Below are 24,947 nucleotides of genomic sequence, written 5' to 3' on the forward strand. Positions count from 1 at the left end.
GTGGGGAAATTAATCTGTGTGCCTCTTTAGCATGGTCTGGCTGAGCCTCTTTCCAGCCCTAACTTAACGGAAGCTGCATTTCTTTTACGAGAGATTTTCAGCTCCCTCAGTTCTGTCTAACATTACATAAAAATAATACATTTCGGTGTTTGTGTTGAGTGTGATGTCTGTCTTCCCCTTTGCTGTGGTGTTATTATCTCCATCATATAAGAGCATATGGTCTTTTTAAATCAGTGCCATATTTGTTTATATGTTGCAAAAAGATTTTCATAATTTGGATTTGTCTGTTCCTAATTACTAAGCTACTGTTCTTTCTTGACAACCAGAAACAGCCCCCACAAAACATTGTGAATCTTGTATTTTTTTTACCAATATTACAAACGGAAAGTAGGTTAAAAGTAGGTATGGACACATATTTGAATGCTAACCCAAGATTATTAGAACTAGTACATCAGGTATGACCTCAAGCACAGCAATGTTGACAAGATTTCAGAATGACACTAATCTGTAATGTGTTTCCCTGGGGATCAGGAGCTGAGTGTAATTATAGATAAACTGCTAATAGCTTGCGGGATAATTGGACTTTTATTGTTAACGCAGTTTGTGTGTGTGTGTTTGTGGGTGTGTGTTTGCATTTGGAGAGAGACAAAGAGAAATCAAGCATGAAAGGTACTTACTTTTCATTGTCGTAGTACAGCTTACCAATGGCCCATGCCACAATAATGGGAAATGGAATACCTGAGAATAGAAAGGCAGAACTAAATGCCCGTCCTTGTCATTATTTGGTGTTTAACAATAAACAATGCCATTCATATAATGGAAATACCATACCAGAGACTGGGAAGGATGTAGCTGTGTTCTGTTAAACTATATAAAGCTTCTAGTTACACAACATTAATTAAAATATGTTTAGTAATTACCAGGTGTCCTATATTTAGTTCACAGTGATTACTTTATTTGTATTAAATTTAGATTCATGATATAGATAGAAAATATTTTGCATAATTAAAAAAGAAAACTGTAAACTGTATGTATATTTTACTATACAATACATGTATATATACTTCATGTTAAGTATGCAACATAGGTCAGTTGCAACACTCACACCAGCCAATGCAGATGAACATCCACTTCCTTAGCTTATCAGTGGAGTAGGTCAGCACGATGGCTGTGTGTAGATAGCAGCCCTCACCAAACATCCAGAAAAAGTTGGTTACATGGAAGTAATTATATGCGGCAGTGACCAATCTGCACCAGATCTGTTAAAGAATCACATGAATGGAGGCTTTTTTATATATATATATATATTTTTTTTTAACAGATTTTCTAAGAGGCATTACATTTCCACACAGCAAGGTTAGCACTGTAAGAACCCATATACGTATAACTAAAGGGAAAAAAAACAGACTTTCATCAATGGCCTCTTAAAAGCTACACATCCTTTCAGACCCTAGTGTTTATTTATGTGTTTTGCAGTGGAAGGGTGGACAAATACCTGTGCAATAATATATATATATATATATATATATATATATATATATATATATATATATATATATGTATATATATGTATATATATATATGTATATATATGTATATATATATATATATATATATATATATATATATATATATATATATATATATATCTCATGCATTCATTATCTGTAACCGCTTATCCAGTTCAGGGTCACGATGGGTCCAGAGCCTACCTGGAATCATTGGGCGCAAGGCGGGAATACACCCTGAAGGGGGCGCCAGTCCTTCACAGTGCAACATAGACACACACACACATTCACTAACACACTCACACCTACAGACACTTTTGAGTCGCCAATCCACCTACCAACGTGTGTTTTTGGACTGTGGGAGGAAACCGGAGCACCCGGAGGAAACCCACACGGACACGGGGAGAACACACCAACTCCTCACAGTCAGTCACCCGGAGCGGGAATCGAACCCACACTACCTGCTATATATATATATATATTGTGGCCGGGGGCCGTCTCATCAATCCAGCAGCTCCATGCCACGCCAGCCATCAGCCCCTCAGGGCGGGGTGAGAAACCACCCGCGCCTGGCAGTTACGGGGCCCAGCTCCTCTTACTTCCCAGGGCGGAAGCGACGACATAAAAGACCGCTGAGGGATCTCCGAGGGGGGGAGAGAGAAAGGGGGTAACTACTGGTCGACACGAGAGATTGACTTTTGCTGATCCGCCAAATCATTTCGCTCCCGTCTTTCTTCCTCTTCCCCCCTGTTGTTTTTCTGTTTTCTCTTCTCTGGAGCAGACTGATCTGGAGCGGACGTGCAGCCGGCCGCCGCCCTGGACGCCGCCCCGCTGTCCTAGAGAAGGAGAAGCCCTGGCGTATTCACTGGCGTCGGCGCTCGTTGCACGTGGTTCTTTTTGAACGCCTGAGATTTCCGTTGTTAACTCTTTATGTTTTGAGCATTAAAAGTAATGGCTGAGTGCTGAACTGACTTATGTTCTCCTGTGGTCCCTCGCCACCGTTTAGAGCGTCCCAGTGGTGGAGAATGCGGGCATCTGCGGTCGCCCGGCGGCCGCTGCTATGGAATACCACCGGTGGACCTATCAGCCTGGCCAGACCCCCCGGCAACAGATGTTGCAGCTACTACGGACCACCCGCCGCTGGCTACGTCCTGAGGTCCGGAGCTCAGAAGAGGTGGCAGAGCATGTAGCCATGGAGCGGTTCCTGAGGACCTTACCAAAGGACCTGCGTAGGGCGGTTGCCATGCGGGATTCAATAAATACCCGGGCCATGGTGGAGGCCACTGAGGCAGCCGAGCGCATGCTCGGGCTCATGCGGGCTGATAGGCCGGAAGCAGCTTCTCCAGCGCGCCACGATCGTTTCTTCCTATGACGGACTCCACCGAGGGAAGTAGAAGGGGCTCGAGGGCCTCTGCCCTCGCGCCTTCCCACTCCTCCAAATCCGCACGAGGAGCCGATGCCTACAGAGCCTGAGTTAGGCCCTCTTCCCCGGCCGGCGAAGACCTGGCTTGCTGGGTGTGGTGTGCATGGGAATTTTCAGAAGGACGGCTCCCACCGCCTGCTGCATGTAGATGGCCGGCCCGTCCGGGCGTTCATGGACTCGGGAAGTACCGTCACCCTCCTCCGCCCGGCTGAATTTCCCTGGCTCCAGGCCTCCCTCGAAACCCTACCCGTCACCTGCGTGCATGGGGAGGTGCGGCAGTTCCCCACTGCCCGCGTCCTGTTGGGGGAGCAAGGACGTCAATGGCCCCTCACCGTGGGCCATGTTCCCGATCTCCCTGTCCCTTTGCTTGTGGGACGGGATTTTCCTGGGTTCGCCCAAGGCCACAACCAGTTCCCCTCTCGGCAACAACGTCACCATCGCAAGTGCCGGTCCAGGCCCCGGTCGGCTTTGTTGGCCCGGCCCCAGGGGGATAGCGCAGAAGATACTCTCTTTGTCAGCAGATACAAGCGGAGGGAGGGTTCGCCCGAGAGCAGAGGGAGGATGATCGGTTGAAGCGGGCCTGGGAGAACGTTGCGGTTCTGGATGGGGTTCCCCACGTTCCAGGTCCTCTTCCTGACCCACATTTCGCTGTCCATAAAAATCTCCTCTACCGAGTACGCCAACTCCCAGAGGGGCCCCAGGAAGCTCTCGTCCTCCCCAGGTCCCGCATTGATGCGGTTATGCACCTGGCTCACCACCACCCGCTGGGAGGACATCTAGCCTGGCAAAATACCTTGGCCCATATCCTGCCCCGTTTCTACTGGCCCTCCATCCAGGCAGAAGTCAAGAACTACTGCCAGCGTTGTGCGAGGTGCCAACTAACTTCACCCAAGAAACCACCGCCAGCACCTCTCATCCCGCTCCCCATCATCGGAGTTCCTTTTGAGCGGATCGAGATGGACATTGTCGGGCCATTGCCGAAGTCTGGCCGGGGACATGAGTACATCCTAGTGATGGTAGACTATGCCACTAGGTATCCGGAGGCTGTCCCCCTCCGGAAGGCCACCTCCAAGGCGATTGCCCAGGAATTGTTCCTGCTATGCTCCCGAGTGGGGATCCCCAAAGACATTATTACTGACCAGGGCACCCCCTTCGTATCCCGGCTGGTGGCGGACCTCTGTAAGCTCCTGAGGATAAAACACCTCCCCACCTCGGTCTACCACCCCCAGACAGACGGGTTAGTGGAACGATTCAATCAAACTCTGAAGCGGATGCTAAAAAAAGTGGTTGCTCAAGACGGATGGGGCTGGGACCTGTTGGTGCCCTATGTTCTCTTTGCAGTCCGAGAGGTCCCCCAGGCTTCGACAGGCTTTTCCCCCTTTGAGTTATTGTACTCTCGTAGGCCCAGAGGACTTCTCGATGTGGTGAGGGAAGCGTGGGAGCAGCAGCCGTCTCCGCACCGTTCCATCATTGAATATGTGCAGGAGATGCAACAGCGGGTGGATGCGGTAGCTCCGATCGTACAGGAGCATATGGAGGAAGCCCAGCGGGCCCAACAGCGCATCTACAACCACCCTGCCCAGCCCAGAGAGTTCCAGGTGGGGGACCGTGTCCTGGTTTTGGTCCCCACGATCACCTGCAAGTTCCTGGCTACTTGGCAGGGACCCTACACCATCCTTGAAAGAGTCGGCCCCGTGAATTATCGCCTTAACCAGCCTGGTCGGAGAAAAACCCAGCAGGTTTATCATGTGAACCTGCTTAAAAAGTGGGTGGAGCCGATCCCTCAGGTCTCTGGGTTTGCCTCCACTGAGAGTTCAGCTCGGGCGGAGATTCAGTGGGGCGACGACCTCAGCCCCGCCCAACGCCAGGAGCTTGTAGAGTTGGTGGAGCGGTTCCGGGACGTATTCTCTGCCACCCCAGGGCGGACCCAGGTTGTTCAACACGATATCCGAACCCCTGTGGGGGTGACAGTTCGACAGCGGCCTTACCATGTCCCCGAGGCCCGCTGGGCAGCCATAGAGGAGGAGGTTGAGCGTATGTTGTCCGAAGATCAGAGGATTCAGAGGATCTATGATCAATAGTTGTTTATTTGCATGGAGCTGAAAAGGGTTACACAGTGATTTCAAAGACTTTAGAAATTCACCAGTCTACAGTAAGGCAAACAATCCACAAATGGAGGCTATTGGGAAAAGTGGCTACTTTGCCAAAAGTGGGCATCCAGTCAAAATGTCCCCAAGAACACAACGGAGAGTCATAAATGAGGTAAAGAAGCAACCCTGAGTGACAGACAAAAATGTGAAATTTGCATTCTGTTCCACCCTAAAAGACGCTGAGCCTCTGAATGTAAAAAAAAAAACTGCATTTCCCCACAATTGTAGACATCCCCTTTAATTATCTACTCTTACTGCAAACTGGAAGCAGACAATCTTATTCTGTAAAACAGCTTTCAAAACTGTTCTGGACTGAATGAAAAAAGCATATTTTGGTCAAGAGTCAAGAGTCTTTGGACTGGAGGCAAAATAATTTTCACTGTGTTATTCTACTCACTGTAGCATGGAACCAGTAAGCCTTCATCACAATCAAAGCATTAAACTGTCAGAGATGAGATGAGTCTGTGACTTGAACTTGTTGACTGACTCATGACTAAACTCCTAAGAACTAAAGAAAGTTTAGCCTATGGGGAAAAATGAACAGAGCTGTCTAAAGACTTTTTGCCTTGTAGTTCTATGCTCTCCGTACATCCCTTACATTTAATTAGCCGAAGCATCATTATAATATTTAAGAGTAACTGAAATTGCTTTATGTACAGATAAATAGTTACCGTTACCTGCTTCTAACAGTCTCTGGGGAATACAGAAACAACCAATAGTTTTCTGTAGCAGTTTAATTCTAGAAGCCATTTTGAAATGGATTTGCATGGAGTTTACTGACCTCTGTCACAGTCCACAGAAGAATGCCTTTTACAAAGCAGCCTTCTAGAAATATAATAAAAAGGCACTCCAGATGTTTTTGCTGTTGAGGATTCTGTTCAGAACATAAAATTTGTCTAAACATGAATTTTGAAACTCTAGCAAAATGGATGCCATTTCTACTCTAATCATCCTTCTATCTTGTGGTTTTTCCTGCAGAAAAGCTGATCACCAAATGTATATTGCTTTAGTTTTTAGAAAGGCACAGCAGGAAAATATTTCAGTGATGTTAATTGTTTTTATCTTGTTTTTCACTGCCTTTCAGTTGTTGCGTTCTGCAGAGTTCTTGGAAAGCCTATATAGAATGTGCATGGGACACTTAAAGGTGTTTAAAAAAAATCACAACTTATTCAGTTGACATGCTTTGCTGACAGTATACACATACACTTTATTGCCAAAAGTATTCGCTTGTCTGCAGTTGCACTCATATGAACTTGACAGACATACCATTCTTAATCCATAAGGTTTAATATGATGTTGGCACACCCTTTGCAGCAATAACAGCTTCAACTCTTCTAGAAAGGTTTTCCACAAGGTTTAGGAGTGTGCATATGGGAATTTTTGACCATTTTTCCAGAAGCTCATTTGTGAGGTCAGACACTGATGTTGGACAAGAAGGCCTGACTTCTCCGCTCTAATTCATCCCAAAAGTTTACTGTTGGGTTGGGGTGCAGACCAGTCAAGTTCTTCTACACCAGACTGTCATCTATGTCTTTATGGACCTTGCTTTGTGCACTGGTGCACAGTCATGTTGGAACAGGAAGAGGCCTTCCCCAAACTGTTCCCACAAAGCTGGGAGCATGAAATAGTCCAATAATCCCGCTCCACCAAACTTGGACAATGCAGTGAGACAAACAAGTGCCAAATCTGGAATCATAAACACACTATACACCAATAGCCTACAGTCAGCCCTTCGTACAACCACTTGAGCTTCAGTTAGGGGCTTCTATCTTTGCTAAGACAAGGAAAGACAGACATGTCCAGACATTTAAGGCCAAGTCGGTTCAGGGTTTGTGTTTTGTAAAGTATACATCTCCAGTTAACAATGAAAAATTAAAACCAATCCTTTCGGGGATAAGGAAGCCTAACAAGGTAAACAAGAGGTAAGAAACAAAATGAATCGACAGAATGAACTGAATCGACAGAAAGTTGGTGACCTCTGGGCACTATGCACCTCAGCATCCACTGAACCTGCTCCGTCATTTTATTTGGCCTACCACTTTGTGGCTGAGTTGCTGTCGTTCCCAATTGCTTCCACTTCGTTAAAATACCACTGAGAATTAACTGTGAAATATTTAGTAGCGTAGAAGTTTCATGACTGGACTTGTTGCACAGGATTCATCCTATCATGGTACCACCCTGGAATTCACTGAGATCCTGAGATTATACCAATCTTTCACAAATGTTTGTAGAAGCAATCTGCATTCTTAGGTGCCTGATTTTAAGAATATGTGGCCAGGGAAGGGGTTGGAACACCTGAATTCAATTATTTGGATTAGTTACAAAATATAACGGATATTTTGGATAAGTTACAAAATATAATGTACCTTATTCACTAATCCTGATTATAATTTGGAAAGGGAATTTTTAAAATATCACATACAGAAATCTGTAGTGAGCGGAATCAAGTAAAGTATTCATATTTGAAACAATGCTCAACTTTGTGGTCAGCTTTTAGTTTTCAGATCATTGTTTCAATTCAGTAATCCCACAAATAAATGTGGGAAATGGAGGAAAGTGAAAAAAATGTGCTCTTTGAGTTGGAAGTCCCACAGATCCTCTAGAATGGACCATTATTCAAAAAAATTACTTTTGCTATCTCATCTCTTACTGCTTCAGATTAAAATATATGTTTTATAATACGCACGCAACATCAATGTAATACTTAAAAGCACTGAGCTCTACAGTGACAGATTTATTAACGAGTCAGTGGGCTCTTTGTTTACTTCTCTCACTAATTGATCCCGCTGGCGCTCTTTTCATTTGTTTACTTAATACACCCTTCTTTTTGCTGGAAAGCCTTGATAAAGGTGACATTTGAAGAAGAAGAAAAACAGTTTAGTGTAATAAAGCTTTCAATGAACAGGATGGTACATAGGCGATGGAAAACTGTCCGATTAACATTCATTCATGTGGCACACATCGATATATGCAAAATATTAAGTGCAGCTTCTTTTTTTGATGCAATCAAATTAAGGCAGTACTTGACCAATATATCAACTGTTCTGTGCTTGTATTGCACCTTGAAAGAGCAGAATATTTAATTATATCCAGTTTACTGCATGCATGCTGTAAATCTTGACTAGTGGCAATGTTCTGCTGTACACCCCTATATGTAATACATATATTGCGTTTGCACTGCAGGGGGTTGTAGGGCTGTCTAAAGCAGGTTTGTGGTGATGTGTGTTTGATAGGCTCCTGAGGGTCTGTTATTGACAAGGCGATATGTTAATTAATTTCTCACTTCTGATGAGTTTCATTAGTTGAAGCACACAGAGGCAGGGGGTAATTGACTAGCTAGAAGGCACATTAGACAGCTCCTCTGAGTTTGAGCTGTTTACTCAAGCACACACACCCATACATACAAATAAACACAGTATTGCTTTCCATGCTGACGCTGGTTTATAAAAGTCTACTCCTAAGCCATTTGGTATTACACCTCTACTTAGAGACTGAGAAGCTCCAGAGATGCAGTGCACAGCAGTGAAGGCATGCTTGCAATCCAATTAGTACTGTGTGTGTGTGGTGTGTGTGTGCGCACACTGCAGGAGCACGAGGTTGAGTGTGTCTCTGTGTGTGTGAATGAGGTAGGAGGAGGCAGAGATAGAGGGCATGAGGTTATTATGGATTTTACACGAGTGATGAACTGTGATGTTGAGTGAGTGCTTTTGTATATGCATGACTCTGAAGCTATGTATGAGATTTTTATTAATATAATTTTTATTTAATGCTTGGTGTCTTTACTAAGCAGCCCACATCCTTTCTTAGAACAGAATGTATAATATACAGTATTGATCAGGGTTCAGATTTTATTCATTAATTGAAATGTAAAAAGTACAAATAAGTGTGGCAAGGTGGTGCAGCAGGGACTGGAGGTTGTGGGTTCAAGTTCCGCTCCGGGTAACTGTCTGTGCGTTCTCCCTGTATCCGCATGGGTTTCCTCCGGGTGCTCCGGGTTCCTCCCACGGTCCAAAAACACAAATGTCGTTATGTGGATTGGTGACTCAAAATTGTCCATAGGTGTGAGTGTGTGAGTGAATATTTGAGCATATACACTGGTGTTTGTCCAGCATTCAAATCTGCAGTAAAGGTCTAAAAGTATGTGTAGCTGTCATGAAACTGTAAAAGAGAAAAAAATGTGTAAAATGAAAATTTGTAAATAATAAAAAAGGCTTCTGGTTGGCTTGAATTATGAGAAGCTGAAAATGCAACCACCCTCTGTTGAAGTGATTTTTGGATAAACAAACCCTAGTTATTTTGACTGGAAAAGAAATGTGCATGGTGGTCTCTGATCTCCACACAATACTGTATTTAGTAGTGTAAAAGGAACAGATAAATCTGATGTAATTTTGTAGATCCTGTAACAAATATACCTTGAATAATTTCAATTTTTTTTTACATTATTTGTAGCAGAAAACAACTTAAAATGAATTGTGAGCCACCTGTATCCCAGTAACATGAGTAACTTGCCATGTATTTTGTGTGTGTGTTTGTGGCTTTTCACTCACCACATTGCTCTCATGCACCTCTGGGTTCATGGTTAACTGCACTACAAACCAGGTGGCATTGCGGAGGATGAAGGCTGTTATCAGATTCCAGTGAATGATGTTCCTCAGGCACCGAATACTCCTGTAACAATATAATAAGAATAATGAGAAGCAGAGGGTTATTGTACATTGTATGAACAATCAGCATCAGACACAAATTTTAGTACGACCCACATTTTAAGCAGATATTTGATTCATTTGAATTGAGGCCACTGGTTTATTGGGTTTTATTCTGTTCTATTCCATAGCAAAGAGCATAACATATTTTATGTGTGCTGTCTTATTTTTTCTATATTCCATTCCTTTTTAAATATTGTTCAATTTATAATAGTTCTGTATTAAGTGTCTAAAAGTGGCTTTAATTTGTTTCCTAAAAAAATTGTAATTTAATACAGTTATTGTTTAAAACCTTGTCCCCCCATAAGTAATAGATTACAGCCTGCATCACATTAGTGCCGACTCACTTCGCATGACATTTAAAACCATTTAGCTTTTACTTTACTTTAGTTAAGCTCATGTAATGACCCAGTGTACTTCTTGTTTTCTACTCTTCAAACACAGCACAACTTGAATCAACAATGCCTTTATATTACAATGGCTTCAGCTTGTTTTTCCTCTTCTCTTCAGTGCCACACAATGTTGAATGAGATTGGGCCCAGGTGGGTGTGAAGAGGTTTTGAGGTTGGGTACAAATGCCTATTGTCTGGCTGTATTCTGTATTTTGGTATCAGTATTAGCAGTTGTATCAAGTGTCAGGTAGTTTTGGACTCCATCATAGACTGCATGTATTAGCTAACATGGTTTTGGCAATGCATGGAGAGAGGTTACGCTCTTTGGATTTTCCATGTGCTACAATGTTTCTGTCACTCCAGTGAGGCACGAAGCTGTCTTTACTGTTCAGTGTACTGTGATAGTTTCTGAGCAAGTGACAATCAATTTTAATTGGCCGGTGCTAAGGGCTTATTAATTTGTTTGCTTCGTGTAATTGAAAAGGCATCTGAGACAAGGCCTTCACACGCTGAACATGGTTTATTTGTGCTATTTATCAGGACAACAGTTAGTTCATTTGAACACATTTAGAACTGATGTTGTGATGCACACCAAATGTGAATTGAACTTGTGACATTTAATTTGTCCTCTTTAATTTTTGCCAACTTTCTCTAAGAAATCTCTATATTTAGCAGAAGAGCAGATTAAAAAACAGTAATATCTGCCCTTTGGTTCTGACTAAATAAAGGCAACCTTTAAAAAATTCACTGCTAATGTGTCATGGAACACATTCGGGTTTATTAACAAACATAGAGCTAATCCTGTTATAGTAGCTCTGATATAACCAGCCGTAAAATTCGACATTTGAAAATTCTGAAACACTTATCAGGTTTGTGGTGACAAGTTAGGGGAAGCACATTAAACGCTTGCTAGAGATGAGTGTGTGCAGGGCTTCTGATAACACAACTGAGGAACCAGGGCCAAGCCTCAGCATATTCAGGTGAGCTGTTTTGGCCTGCTGTCAGGCTCACAATTACCCTGTCCTTTGAGTCACAGCAAATGACACCGAATACTAATCCTTCATATTCAGGTCAAAGGAAGGGGAGAGGGGAAAATAAAAGAAAAAGCTGGAACTCCCACTGCAGAATGACTGGTCAAATGGGTCCCTTAAACACTCCCTGTAAACAGTTACTGTGCCGAGAAACAAAGCAGCACAGCTTGATATTAATGCTGATGAATGTAGAATATTAATTCCTGTGTTTGTGAATCTCTACTTTCCACAGTGTGTTAACACACAGGGCACTAAAAGCTTTTCTGCTATGCACATAAATATTTAATCATAGGTTATGCCATGTTTTTCTTATAAATGTGCAAGAATTGTTCCCTGTCTTTTATTTTGTAGCAATAATGATTAAGAATTAAATATTATAAATAAATAAATAATTCAATAATTATTAATAATAAAATAATTTATTTTGTAATAATTATAATAACTTACTTAGACCTTAAAGAATGAGGATGGCTTGGGGTAATTTATTAAATATTGAATTTCTTTCCCTATCCTTGGTTCTGGATGCATGCCATAAACTCAAAGTATTTTTTTTGTTCCTTTAATGTCTGATTGACTAATTTAACAACTCCTTACTGAGTTGAAGTGGATGCATTATAACAGGAGATCATTACTATCAATACTAGTACTAGATCAGTACTAGTCTAGCAAAACATGTTAATTCTTCTACTCAAACATAGCCACGAAAGAGACGTAGCCACCTGGAGAACAATAGAAGACTTGAATCGGGTGTGTGGTTATATATATATATATATATATATATATATATATATAATAAAGAGTCTTATGAGAGGATTGACGTTGTTTAGAGGGCTTTCTTTGAATTCTGTGGCATTGTATCTCACCACCAGATGAAACAAATAACATCTAAAAAAAATATGTGAAAAAGAAAGGAATGCATGTTTGAGACAGAGGAAATAATAAGAATAGAAATCAGATGGACATTAACACTTAAATGCTCTGAACATGCTCTTTAATGTAAATAATTAATAGCACCCTTGGGCCAACCTATGAAATAAGAGGATGCAAGAATGACATCAAAAGAAACACTGCGCATGTGCAGCATGCATGGTAGAGTTAAGGTGAATACCTTTTTGCTAAACCCTTAAAAGTGTTGTGTTTGAATTCAGTCCCATACAGTTGTATTGTACAATTCTCAAAATGTTTCATTGTGGTTCACTAGCTCTCCAATCTGTTTGTGAGCTGGAAAATGCCAGTGTTCATGATCAGCCCTTGAACTGGAAGTGGGGAACCAAAGTTGCTCAGACAGAGAAACACAAAACTATTACAGCCAATCAGCAACAGGGGGCATTCATGCTCATGCACAGGACATGGGAGGAGAGGGGTTACCTCTCACATTACCTTGGTAGTGCATGTGCGTGAATTTGGGGGATGGAGCTTGTGTTTGTTTGATGTTCAAATATCAAGATTTGTTCTCCAAAATCATATACAGCACATTTAATCTTAAGTCTTGTTGGTGGTAATGATGACAGTGTCATTTCTCCCTATAAATCTAATTGTACCAAGTGAAGAATTCTGTTAGAGTGTATGTTCTGTTGTTCTTTTGGTCTTTACCTCTAAACACTGTAGTGGGGAATATTACTTGGACAAATGTAAATGTAACCTCATTTTGTATCAGTCATTTTGTAATTTAATCTGCAATAAATGGTTATTTGAAAGGGCTGTGCCTCAGGGTGGTTCAGGATGACAAAACAGAATATATTAAGTAATATATTAAGTAATTTTGTAAAGAAAAAAAAATCCAGCTAGGAAATGCATGACCCCAATGATGGCACTATTTATAGTAAGGGTTAAAATGTGCTCTGGGCCTGACCACAGTGACACAGATCATAATTCTCCCTGAAGTGGCTGCCCAGTCCATTTAAAACGATTTTTTGAAGGAACTGTCCGGAACATCAGGTGCTGTTTTTGGTGGAGCTGACCAGTCCATGTAGGTACTGTGTGTGGAAACTGCTTGGTCTAGTTAAGTAATTTTCACACATTGGAGGCATTCTATCTTCATATCAGTTTCATACACAGTGCCTTTTGTTTCTCTTAGCTTTTGATTGGTATTGTGCAAACATACATTCCGATACGAATGCTTGTTTTGGGCCTCTGAAGAACATATGTCGTTGTTGTTGTTGACCTGCCATCGACTTCCTCTACCACAACCCATACTGCAGGAAAATATGACAAAATGGGTCTTAACAGTGTGAGAATAGGGGTAAATTATACCAGCTTTTACTTCCTGTCAAATGCATCGTTTCTCAGACAAAAAAGCAAAGAATTTGGAAGTCGCTTCTCAACTGTGTCAAGCTGCAACACATCAGCCTCTTCTGCACAGCTCAGTTATTCAAACTGACAGCCAAGCTAAGAGGACTGTTGGTTTATATTGAGCTATAAATAAACTCCCATCAATCAAACTCCCAGGCTCTATACAGCATGCTAAATACAGCAAGAAGACATCCATCTGGCGAGTGTGTTGTGAAATTGACGATGTCATTTGCCCCAGTGATGGCTTAAAGAGCTGTGTCTCCAGTACTGTAATCAAGAACACTGTGAATTTCACAAATGGATCTAGAGAAATGAAAACTGACTTCTGAATTTAGACTCATCAGCCTTGTCAATGTTTATAAGCAGTGACTATACATGATAAAAAGGAGAAAATGCCCCCCCACCCCCCTTTTGAATCGTTCTAAATGATGAATTTGTAATATTTGATTTTCTGTGCGTTCAAATTGGATTAAGACAAGAAATGTTTTACTACATTTACTGCATATCCAGTAAAAACAGTTTTTAATTCTGATAGAGCACAGTCTATAAAGCATAAAACTAGCACAAATGTCATGTAGATATGACACTGGAAAACTGAAGAGTAATGACACAAACAAGCTTTTATTTTGCATTTATGCAATGGTTGCCCCTGATTGAATCAATCAGCAAATAGTTTTGGGGCTGGAGCTTTAATTTTGTTTACAGAGTCAACAGACAATGAAATGTATTCTCAGTCCGTTTAACCCACATACAAATCTACTAAAGTTATGGAGTCTTACAGGACACGAAAAAGAACTATAGGAAATGCTACAAAAATATATAATATTTAAAAGATTTCAGTGATAACTCAGATCATTTTTTTGAGAGAGAACACAGCTAAATCTAGCTTGTTTTCTGGAGTAGTGTATGTATAATAGCATTTGTTTTTCTTGGGCTTTAAAACCATTAAACATTCTTTTCACAGATGTTGCATGGTAAATATACATAGACTACTGACTGTCATGTAAGTGGCTTCATTCATTCATTCATTATCTGTAACCTCTTATCCAGTTCAGGGTCACGGTGAGTCCAGAGCCTACCTGGAATCATTGGGCGCAAGGCAGGAACACACCCTGGAAGGGGCGCCAGTCCTTCACAGGGCAACACACACACTCACACCTAAGGACACTTTTTGAGTCGCCAATCCACCTACCAACATGTGTTTTTGGACTGTGGGAGGAAACCCACGCAGACACAGGGAGAACACACCAAGTCCTCACAGACAGTCACCCGGAGCAGGAATCGAACCCACAACCTCCAGGTCCCTGGAGCTGTGTGACTGCGACACTACCTGCTGCACCACCGTGCTGCCTATGTAAGTGGCTTATACAATACAAATTCATTTTTAAGTATAGTAAACATAAATAATTTTTATTCAATAATTAAACTGACAGTAATCATATGTTGCAGTAAACAGTTTTTCAAGTTCTCTTTCCTGAGACTCTGTGTGTATGCCTTTCTACACTTGTGCTAATACTGAATTTGCAATTAACAGTAGTTCTTTGCTGTCGTTTATGGATCAGCACATAGAAAAACCATTTCAAATCTATGTTGGGAAATGTCTGGATTATATGGAGAAAGGGTAAAGAAAGTCCTGGTCGATAGATATAAACATAGTAATATAGTAAAGATCGTAGTGATTATAACATTTGGGATTTCTGACAATAAAAAGGTTTGTGGCACAGTAGTATGTATGAGGGCATTCTGGCTGTTTGCATTCCTAATTCTGGTTTTAATAACCAAGCATGTAGATAAAGCATGGGCAGGCTGAGCTTCTAAATACAAACATGTGTGTGATTTTTCAGAGGAAATGGGCTGAAAGAATGTTTCTGATTACTTATTTGCTTTTAATGGATGATTCTGTTATTGATGCCATTTTGCAATGAGCATAGCTCTGGTCTTAACTACCCCCCAGTGTTCTGTGTGCTCTGTCCACTTGGCTAGGTTCCAGTTCATGCAGCTTCTTTACTTTTTGCAGCTTGCTATGATATCTGCTCCATTTAAGAGCATATTTATCAAAAAACATTCAGGTCATGGTTCGAATTAAATGTATGGCAGAACACACACACACACTGAACTATATTATACTGCACTACTGACTAATATTGGACCTACCAATTGTATGTACATGCTGTCCTTCACTACAGGATTTTGGATGACAGAGCATCATTAAAGACGTCTGTGCCAATATCTCCATGGCTACATGGCAGGGGGCATTCCTGATGCCCACACATAACTGACCACACAGACAAGGAGGTGGATAAAGTTTTAAGCATCAACTCACCAACCATAAGCTTTTCCCATTGGAAACCGGGACATTTGCCTACTGTGGTACTTCTACAACACACTATTAATGCTGTTTATACCAAACTAATACTAAACTAATTTCCAATGACAAGACAATCAATTGCAAGCACTATGTGTAAAATATTGAGTGACCACACTGAGTGCTAATCTATATGGTATGTATTTCATAACAATCAACAAGCCCATTTTGTCCTGATTAACTGCTCATATGGATGTTTCTGCTGCTTTCCGCTGTAAGATGTGCACTTTGTGTTCTTGATCACTGCTGCAAAACAGCAGTTTCTGGCATATGAAAACAAACAGGCTTTGCAGCATGAAGCAGCCATGGCTTAGCTGTATATCTATGTTGTCTGGCAGTTTTATGCTTGAAATGTTGATGCTGGCACTGGGGAGATGTCTGAGCCAGTGCCCACAGGGTTGTGTTTCAGCTGTCACTCTGGTAAGAGCAAGCTCAGGTTTACCAGCAGCAAGCAAAACCGTGCAATTTCATCTAATCATCCGCATGGATTTAGTGAATTTTAAGAAAAAATTTATCACCCCAATTCAAAAAATGCCTCTCAGTCTGGTATTAACTTGGATCAATGGTAAAAGCACATTGTTACATTGCATAAAGATACTCTACCTTTTGGAGCTGTATTTTTCTAATTTATTTAAAAAAAATGACAAAGCACATCACCATAATTCAGTCCCTGAAACCTCAAGATGTTAATTGCTTCCTTTTCTGTGGGTTTATCACTTAAAACGGGTTAAAGACCCTCACCGTTTGCCTGTCATTGCCAGAACACTGTGGCCTCTGCTACCATCTGCATTAAAAACAGTACATTACTACAGCTGTCTGTTCAAAACCTCACTATTACTTAGGTGTCTCCAAACTGGGCTGTTTTAGCTGTTTGAGCTACCCGCATACCTGAATATTCTGTACCAATAAGCAAAGCCTGTCTGAAAACATGAGCATCTCCAAACCAGAAGCTCCACTATTGTTGGAGGGAAGATATACAGGGCCTTTACAGGTGAGAACTTTAAATAGCTGGGTCTGGAGAATTAACAGGTTGGTTCCACTAAGGGACTGTATTAGAGAGTCATGTCTGCTTTCTTTAGTGTCTGCAGCATTGGAGTGCTTACAGAATGGCCTCCCGGAGTGCCTCACAGCCCAAATAGTGTGCAGATGTACCGGTAACACCCCATACCGAGGCCTGGCTGGAGAGAGTGGCCCATGTGCATGCGGGGCCCTGCAGGATTCTGGCAGAGGACCAGAACCTCATGCAGTGGCCATGTGCTCTGAGGTCTGCTGCCTCTCACACTGTTGCCCTTTCCTACGTCAGCATGGACACAAATAGCAGTGCAGAGGTCCTCCTCCTGCAGAAAACAGCAACTCTGCTCAAACCGTTCTCAGACGTTGAGATTTGCTTTTCTGATAGCGTCATAAACGGACAATAACAGCCTTTTAAAATGAGCCTTCTTACTGCTCTAAACTGCTACAACAGCTGTTCTACGAACTGTATATGAACTCAAACAAGCATGTTTAATAGCTCCTGTTGTTTATTAATTGAATATACATTGAACAAAGATGACACACAATTCAAGTCAGACCTTTTGCAAGTGTTAGTGATTAACTCAATTGTAAATAACACATTGTTACACATTTCTTTGAATCTTTTGAAAAAACAGTGAGGCACTGGGGCTGTAAGCTAATTCAGATTAGTCAAACTTTGACAAAATATTATAATACGTTTTCCTGAATGCCTGAAGGCTACTTTGAGGGAACTGCTGTTATGGATTGCACACAAACTGTGCCTCATAATTCTATGCTTGGTAACATGTCATGCTGGGATGCAGGGCCATAAATTGACTATTTTGCATATCCTCCAAATTTCCTGCTGTCTGGAATGTTTGCCCTGGAGACATTTTATTTTCAGGAGTGTTATGTATGAAACATTGTTGGAAGATGGTCTCAGTCTGCCTTCCATAAAATAAGATATATATATATATATATTTATATATATATAAAACAAAAGGATTTGGACAGTGCCTTGTCACTGCAGGTTTGGCCCAAGGTGTTGAAGTTCCCCTTCACTGTGTTGCCCACTGTGTCCTCTGTCTCTTTTTTTTTTTATACTTGAATGCCTGAACTGGACAGTGAATGTCACCCATTTATCAAGCTCCACTTCCACTTGCTGCATGCCTGTAGGAGTGTCTCAGAAGCTCCCAGCAGGCAGACTTCGTCCCTAGTGTGACCCACACCGATTCATAAGATTACTGTAGTCAGATGGAAGCAAATTCCAAGGGTACATTTAATCCCACTACATGCAATATTCAGTTTAGCTGTTCAAGCTTGCTGTTGTGAGGATTTACACATGGAAATCGCAGACCACATAGTGTTACATATTTAAAGAGACATGTCTGCATTATCTTAGCCTTTACACAATAAACATAGTGACAAGTCTTCATTGGTTTATTTGCATAATTTATTCAAGCTGTTTATGCTTCATAGCTAATGCTTCCCAAACAAGCTGTTTACACATTTACTTACCAGGAAAAATTGCAGTGTAAAATGGGGATACAAATGTTGTTCTATATATATGGTTGGCATATGTATTGAATATATATTTTATCCCATATTAATAAGAAATATCCTAGTTAAAGGTGTTTGATTCTAAGGGAGTGCCTTATGAGCCTCATTGTTTATTAGTGTCAGGGACACTGTGTAATTGTTTGAACTGTGGAAGCACTTCATTACCAACAAGATCAGGACCTTCTAGATGGAAAAAAAGCTTTGTTTTTGAAACACTAACAGGCCAGTTTTAAAATGCTGTTCCTCACCCCCACGTGGAGTCCCTTAGGTCAGTGATGGATATAGGACGGAGGTCTGAGTGTGGAAGTACAGCGCTGTGTACCCTGGACATCTGTTCCTGATGCTTATTTCATTACACCGCAGCTCTATGAGAAGACTAGAGCCAGGCAGCCTGCAACTTTGACCTTTATTTCCATTTATTGCCCTAAAGCACAATCCCACCATGACGCAATGACTTTAGGAGATTAGTTAGGATATTGTGGATGTCACTGTCTCCATCAGCGTGAGAATGAATGCAAAAAAATAATTCCAGGCTAGCTCATCTTACTCCAAATGAGATGCTCTGGTTGGGAATCCTGGAAGAAGGGACGGGTATCTTACCCAGATTAACGAAGGCAGTATAATCCAGGGATAATCTGTATGAGTACTCAAAAGCAGTCTATAATCCCGTCAGAACCTTCTCTCAATTTGCAGTAAAGCAGACTTGGTGAAGACTGTGTATTCACTAAAACACCTATTCTAAGAGCTTTAAAAGAAGGTGTTGATCTAAACTAATCAAGAGTGTTCTGTAATCTAGAGAGAAACGTTGTGCTTTGTACACATAAATTAGTGCAACCCATTGTGTTATATGCCTGACTCTTATTAATACTGGAGTAAATCAATTTCAAAAGAGATCCTTGGCAACTCTTTTCCTGATGCTGCTCTTATTATCTCATTGAAGAGTAATATTCTACTGATCTGGAGGGTGCACCATTCCTTCACAGTGCGACAAATACTCACAAATTCACACACACACTCAAACCTATGGACACTTTTGAGTCGCCAATCCACCCACCAACGTGTGTTTTTGATCCGTAGGAGGAAACCGGAGCACCCGGAGGAAACCCACGCAGACACAGGGAGAACACACCAAACTCCTCACAGACAGTCACCTGGAGTAGAGCTCAAACCCAGAACCCCAGGACCCTGGAGCTGTGTTACAGTGTGTGTGAAGCTGGGAAACACTTGGGCAGACCAGCTTTGATAATTAGGAAGCAGACCACGCTTAAGTCCTTGATGCCAAGGTAGCACCTGCATAAACCTTGGGTGCTTGTCAACAGCCAGAAATTTATTTGCTACTCTGGAATTTGCGGCACTACCTGGTTCTCAGACTGTGTTGGGTAATGGAGCCATATATTTCTGGTCAGATTCAACAAGACATTGCACAAAATCTTTGAAATTGTGTTGAGAAAATGAATTTAGATTTTCAGCACTGTGGGGTTGTGTGAGTCTGACTCTTATTGGCGGAATAGCCATTGCCTGTTTAAGGATGTTTAACCAATTAAAACTCATGCCACCCTTCAAAGGCTTTTTCAAATAGAAAGATTCAGAAGCTAGCCATTTAAAGAGGTTAATTATTTTTGGCTTATTTGTATTTGATTTTAGAATAAAATATTAGAATACTTGTTATTTTGTTACACATTTTGTTATTTTGTTACACATTATTAATATTATGCTTTATCATATAAGTATACTGTATAAAAAATATTGGTATTTTAGCTGAAATGCTTTTTTAATATATATTATGGCATGTCAAAATGTCAGGTTTCAGGCAAAAACAACACCAACAAAATGTCTAAAGCTATATTAAGCCAATTTTAACTCACCGGAGCCTCATAAAAAGAATGAAGGCGACCAGCAGGGCTCCCAGAGAGATGCAGTGGCCCAGGTAGTTTATGATCACAGCAATGTGGTAGTGCAGCTTGCTCTTTTTCTGAAGGAGTGAGGACACAAACACAAACACATCAGGGAAATTGCAGGCTTTTAGACTTTCTACGCATGGAACAATATTTTGAAGCTTCAAATGTTCTCAAAGACAAGCTACCACAGATGAAAATGACTTAGGAGCATTGGGAAGGACTTTTCATTTAATTCTTCAAAATTCTCTAACCTCCATACGATTTTAATCCATTTTCCCCCAAACATATATGTGCTTGCCGGAAGCTCTTTGGTAGGTAACAGGATATTGAGAATGAAGTGACTGATTTAATTGGATGAAAATGTCACTGAAGACAAAATTCTTTTTCATGCAAGTTGGCTTCAAGAAGCATGATAAAACTAAAGATGAAATTACCTGTTCTCAGAGAGTTTTCTTGTAGTGCCAGCAGCATTCAAACTGACAAGATTCAAACTGTAAATTTCAGCCAAGAAAACGTAATGGAATCCAGCTTTGTGCAGCTAACACACAACATGGGGTTATTTTGGATTGTGGATCAGGGAGAGCGGGACAGTCTTGTGCCTATTTCAGTCTCTGCTGTATAAGCCAGGCATAACCTACATAAGTACGTCTTAACAAGCCAAAAATGAAAGCAGTATTGCAGTATTATTGTTATTTATTACATTATTTAATATGTGTATATAATAATAATAATAAAAAAGTGTATGACAGTAGCCCTACTATTGGGCATGTTGAAACATGACAGTTAACACCACCCACGTCAGGACATGACTAAGTATTAACTTCGTTAGCTAGATTGTGTTGTTCTTTTTTGACTTTCAAATGATGTACCAACATTCGGCGAAATACCGGTTCTTCTAACTGAGATTACTAGAATGATTCTCTTCAATTAATTAGCCTGGGGATACATTTTTTGTTTTATCGTAAGAGATTATAATGTTCAGAATTCTTGACAAAATGAACACTGGTCCAAAGGGCACAGCATGATTGTTCAATATTAAAATGACCTGTCTTATTATATCCCCACCACACAACACTAGACAACCTAATATTCAAGTGGATTACACCAGATGCAATTGGCTCTTCTATAATCCATCATCTAATCTGTCAGTTTTCTGGATTATTGTGCTGGAGGGCTACTGTCACAGCAAAACTCTATGTCTGGCCGAGTCCCTGGATATATTTAGAAAAATACAGCAGCTCCCATAACATCCCAAAAGGCATTACAAATATGTCACCTCCATATTCAATGGTCTGTTGGGTCCAGATCACTTTACATAGTGCTGTCTGGTGGCAACAGTGGTGCTAATGTATGCCAGCTGAAAGTTTCAAAATGTAAAAGCAACACTAGGTAGTGTTTTTACCTTAAAATTACAGTTTAAAATAATTGTGATGCTTCACTGATCAGCAATAGGGAGAATAGAGGCTCTATGGCTGCTACTCTGGGCTCAGCGCTGGGAGTCGTCCCCCTCCAGTTTGATTTCAGGACAGTGCTGTAAAATTGAATTACACTCTGCAACTCTAGAGGGAACCCAGGAGCAAAAAATATCAAATCTTACCTAATGTTCCTTTAAATATTTACTTTAGGTTGAAACTGAAGCAGATGTAGAAGACTCTCAAGCTGGGCCCCAGCTAATGTTTCAGGCAGTTTGATTGTAGGCAAAATGGCCTGTGAGTCATGATGTTTTGAAGCACTTGAATGCTTTTGTGGGTGGACATTTCTGCCTTTCCTGTGTGTTGAAAGGGAAACGAATTGACTTGATGCCTGTCACCTGACATTGCTTGGGATTTAGGAACCATATGCTGATCACGTAATGAATGTGAGCGTGGACGTGTGTTGGAGGTATCATGTGTTGTGCATTCGCAGGGGCCAGGAACCCCTCCCTGTGCCTCCAGGCTGTGCACTCCTGCTACACAAATCTGTCACTGGCTTCCTATGACTCTTACAAAGTAGCTCTGAGCTGACCCCCCCACTGGTCATTTACCCCATGATATGTCTACACACAAGTTAATGAAGGGTCATCTGAAGCCACATCAGTCAGCTAAGTTAAAAACTACTGTCTAACTTCTACAGTCAAATAATCTATATAAAAAAACTTTCAAACGATTGACATATTTGAAATGGCTCTTTGCACTACAACTAAAGCTTTTATTCTTGTTTATAGCTTGACTGTTTCTGTAAATGAAGAGTATTTCAGTTGCCAAAATGAATGTCAAACCTTCATTTATGATTAAGACAATTTAACTAGAAAAATACTAGAAGACTTCAGTCAATCATCAGCCCTTAAACTATGAATATCTCCTCTAATCGTGTAGCCTGAGGGTAGGATTAAACCTGTGGCAGACTTGCATGCTTGCTGTCTGCTAGGAAGGATCCTTCAGCACAACTTAATATCTTTTTTTACTCAGTTTTTTTTAAAAACCCTTCACATTTAACAGTTTTCAAGATGGTACACAGTGGAAAGTAAATTGCAAGTGAACAGACTGTGAAAATGCAAATTTGTTTACTATGTCACCTTTATTTTTTTGGTTCATACAATAGTGTTTTGCATGAATATCTATGACAGTAAGCACTGGCGGTCATTATCAGTCTAAAATATGGCAGGCTGAGAGAGAGATGAATACTGTAGACTTATCTTCACCCTCTCTGAGCTTCCTGGGACCAACCACACAGGCATCCAGCAGACTTCAGAGGGTCTGAGTCTAAGCCTCTTCCATCTGCTGCTGCAAAGGCAGATTGTCAGTGCCTTTGAGCCTGTCATCTCACCATTAAATTTGGTGGCTGTGTGGGTACACACATTCTTGCACTGATTCCACTGTTTTCAACGCAGACGCACAGCTAAATCCACATAGGAGGGTTTTTCAAAGACAGCTCCTTGTAATCTATGCAGTAATGACTGACATACTGGAGGCTGAAGTCTCCCTACTCCATCTTCTTTCATTTCCTCACCACTAGCTTATATATTGTAACATTATCATGGGTTAAGCCTCCTCAATTGTTTTCGACTGATAGACAGATGTGAAATAGGGAAATCAAGCCATTGGTTAAAACATCATTTTAAAGGAACCTCATTTGGAAAGTAAATTGTTACTTATTTTTCTTAATGTATTTTTGTTTGGAGGTATAATTTTAGGATTCATAATTTCGAAAATATGTGAATCTCGTTGCCATTTACAGAAATATCCAATGCTCCTTGTGGAATAAGTGTTTCAGACATTTCTTCATTTCTGTTACATATTTAAAAACTATTATTTAAACTGGCTTATCACCGCTTGGTCTTTCTGGCAGGTCCTAGTACAGACCACTAATTAAGGGTTTTATTCAAAGTTTTAAGAGTTTGTATTGTTTGTAGTAATAGAATATAATAGAAACTTTTAGCAGGGCTTGAAAATAACAATGTTTTGCTATCACTCTCAGTACAGCTGCTGGCTCAGTATCTGCAAAATATAGTAAGCAATACTTTATCTTTTTATGTGTTCTTATACGTACGTACTATGCACCCTTAATTCAGGGCTGCCAGATGTTCAAAGACTAGATATAACACTTCAGCATTTTAGTGCCAATTTGTTTTTCACAATGCTAGGTCTCTTGGGGCCTTTTTGGTGGGGGACATGTCTTCCTTTCTTTTAGCTACTGTCCTAGCATCTTTAGAAGCCTCTCAGGATAACATCGTCTGTCAGTATTGGCAGGGGTCACACTAAGTCCAATGTTGCATTAGCACTATACCACTTGCACACACTTTAGGGAATGAGCAGACTATGGCAGCTCCAGTGTCACTGCTTTGTGCAGAGCCCTTCCTTGAGGGAGCGCCAATTTTACGATATATCAGAGTGCTTTTTTATGTTTGAAGAGCTCATGGGATTAGCAAAATAACTTAGCACCTAGATGACCTAAGAAATAACGGGTGTAGTAAAAATGGTTGAAGATAAGATCCTGTGAAGAGGCTTCTTCAGTCAAAGATCAGACCAACAGTAGTTTATGATGACACTCAAATAACCACATCCAAATTATATATAATAATATTAATCATATGGCATATTTATAGACCAATTAACCAACACTTTTCTTTTGAACGTTGATTGATTCTGTAACTACAAGGTGATTTAGGTCCCCAAAGATTTCTTGTGCTGCATGCAAACGTACCCTGCTTTGAGCTATAACAAAACAAATCAGTAAGTAGCTTAGGGTAAGTTGCTTCAGCAGTAGTGGTCTACAGTTTGAGTAGTTAGACACATATAGGGTTTGAAGTTTAAGGAAAGACATACATTCCTGTAATGTCTTTTCAGTGTTTCCACATGTCTTAGCTTGTTTGTCATGTATATAACAATATAAGTGTTGTGACAAATCCATTACATCAGAATTCAGAGAATCCAGTGATGGTTGGAGGAAAAACCTACTGAAATGTATCTGATTTGGAATTTATTTCTTTATTTTTAAAAAGATATGTAGAAACTCATGGAACTACTTGGAACTCACTCATGCATGTTTAGGATCTGCTCTATAATGGCTGCTATATTTTGCTTGGCAATGATGACTTTACTTGTCCTTGTTCTTTAAGAACAACTTTTTATTGCCTTTGAACAAGGCAGGGAG

At 40.8% G+C, this 24,947-nt stretch overlaps 1 protein-coding gene across 1 annotated transcript in view; it reads right to left on the reverse strand.

Moving 5' to 3' along the window:
* Positions 1-24,947, reverse strand: part of crhr1 (corticotropin releasing hormone receptor 1) — a 123,726-nt gene that overhangs the window by 10,518 nt on the left and 88,261 nt on the right. The window contains exons 6-9 of the mRNA XM_066641933.1: positions 20,283-20,389; positions 9,629-9,749; positions 1,106-1,259; positions 678-738 (exon numbers count right to left, since the gene is read on the reverse strand). Of these exons, the coding sequence (XP_066498030.1) occupies positions 678-738; positions 1,106-1,259; positions 9,629-9,749; positions 20,283-20,389 (443 nt within the window). The remainder of the gene's footprint in view (positions 1-677; positions 739-1,105; positions 1,260-9,628; positions 9,750-20,282; positions 20,390-24,947) is intronic.

This window comes from Hoplias malabaricus, chromosome 13 (genome assembly GCF_029633855.1).
Source record: "Hoplias malabaricus isolate fHopMal1 chromosome 13, fHopMal1.hap1, whole genome shotgun sequence".
Lineage (NCBI taxonomy): Eukaryota > Metazoa > Chordata > Actinopteri > Characiformes > Erythrinidae > Hoplias > Hoplias malabaricus.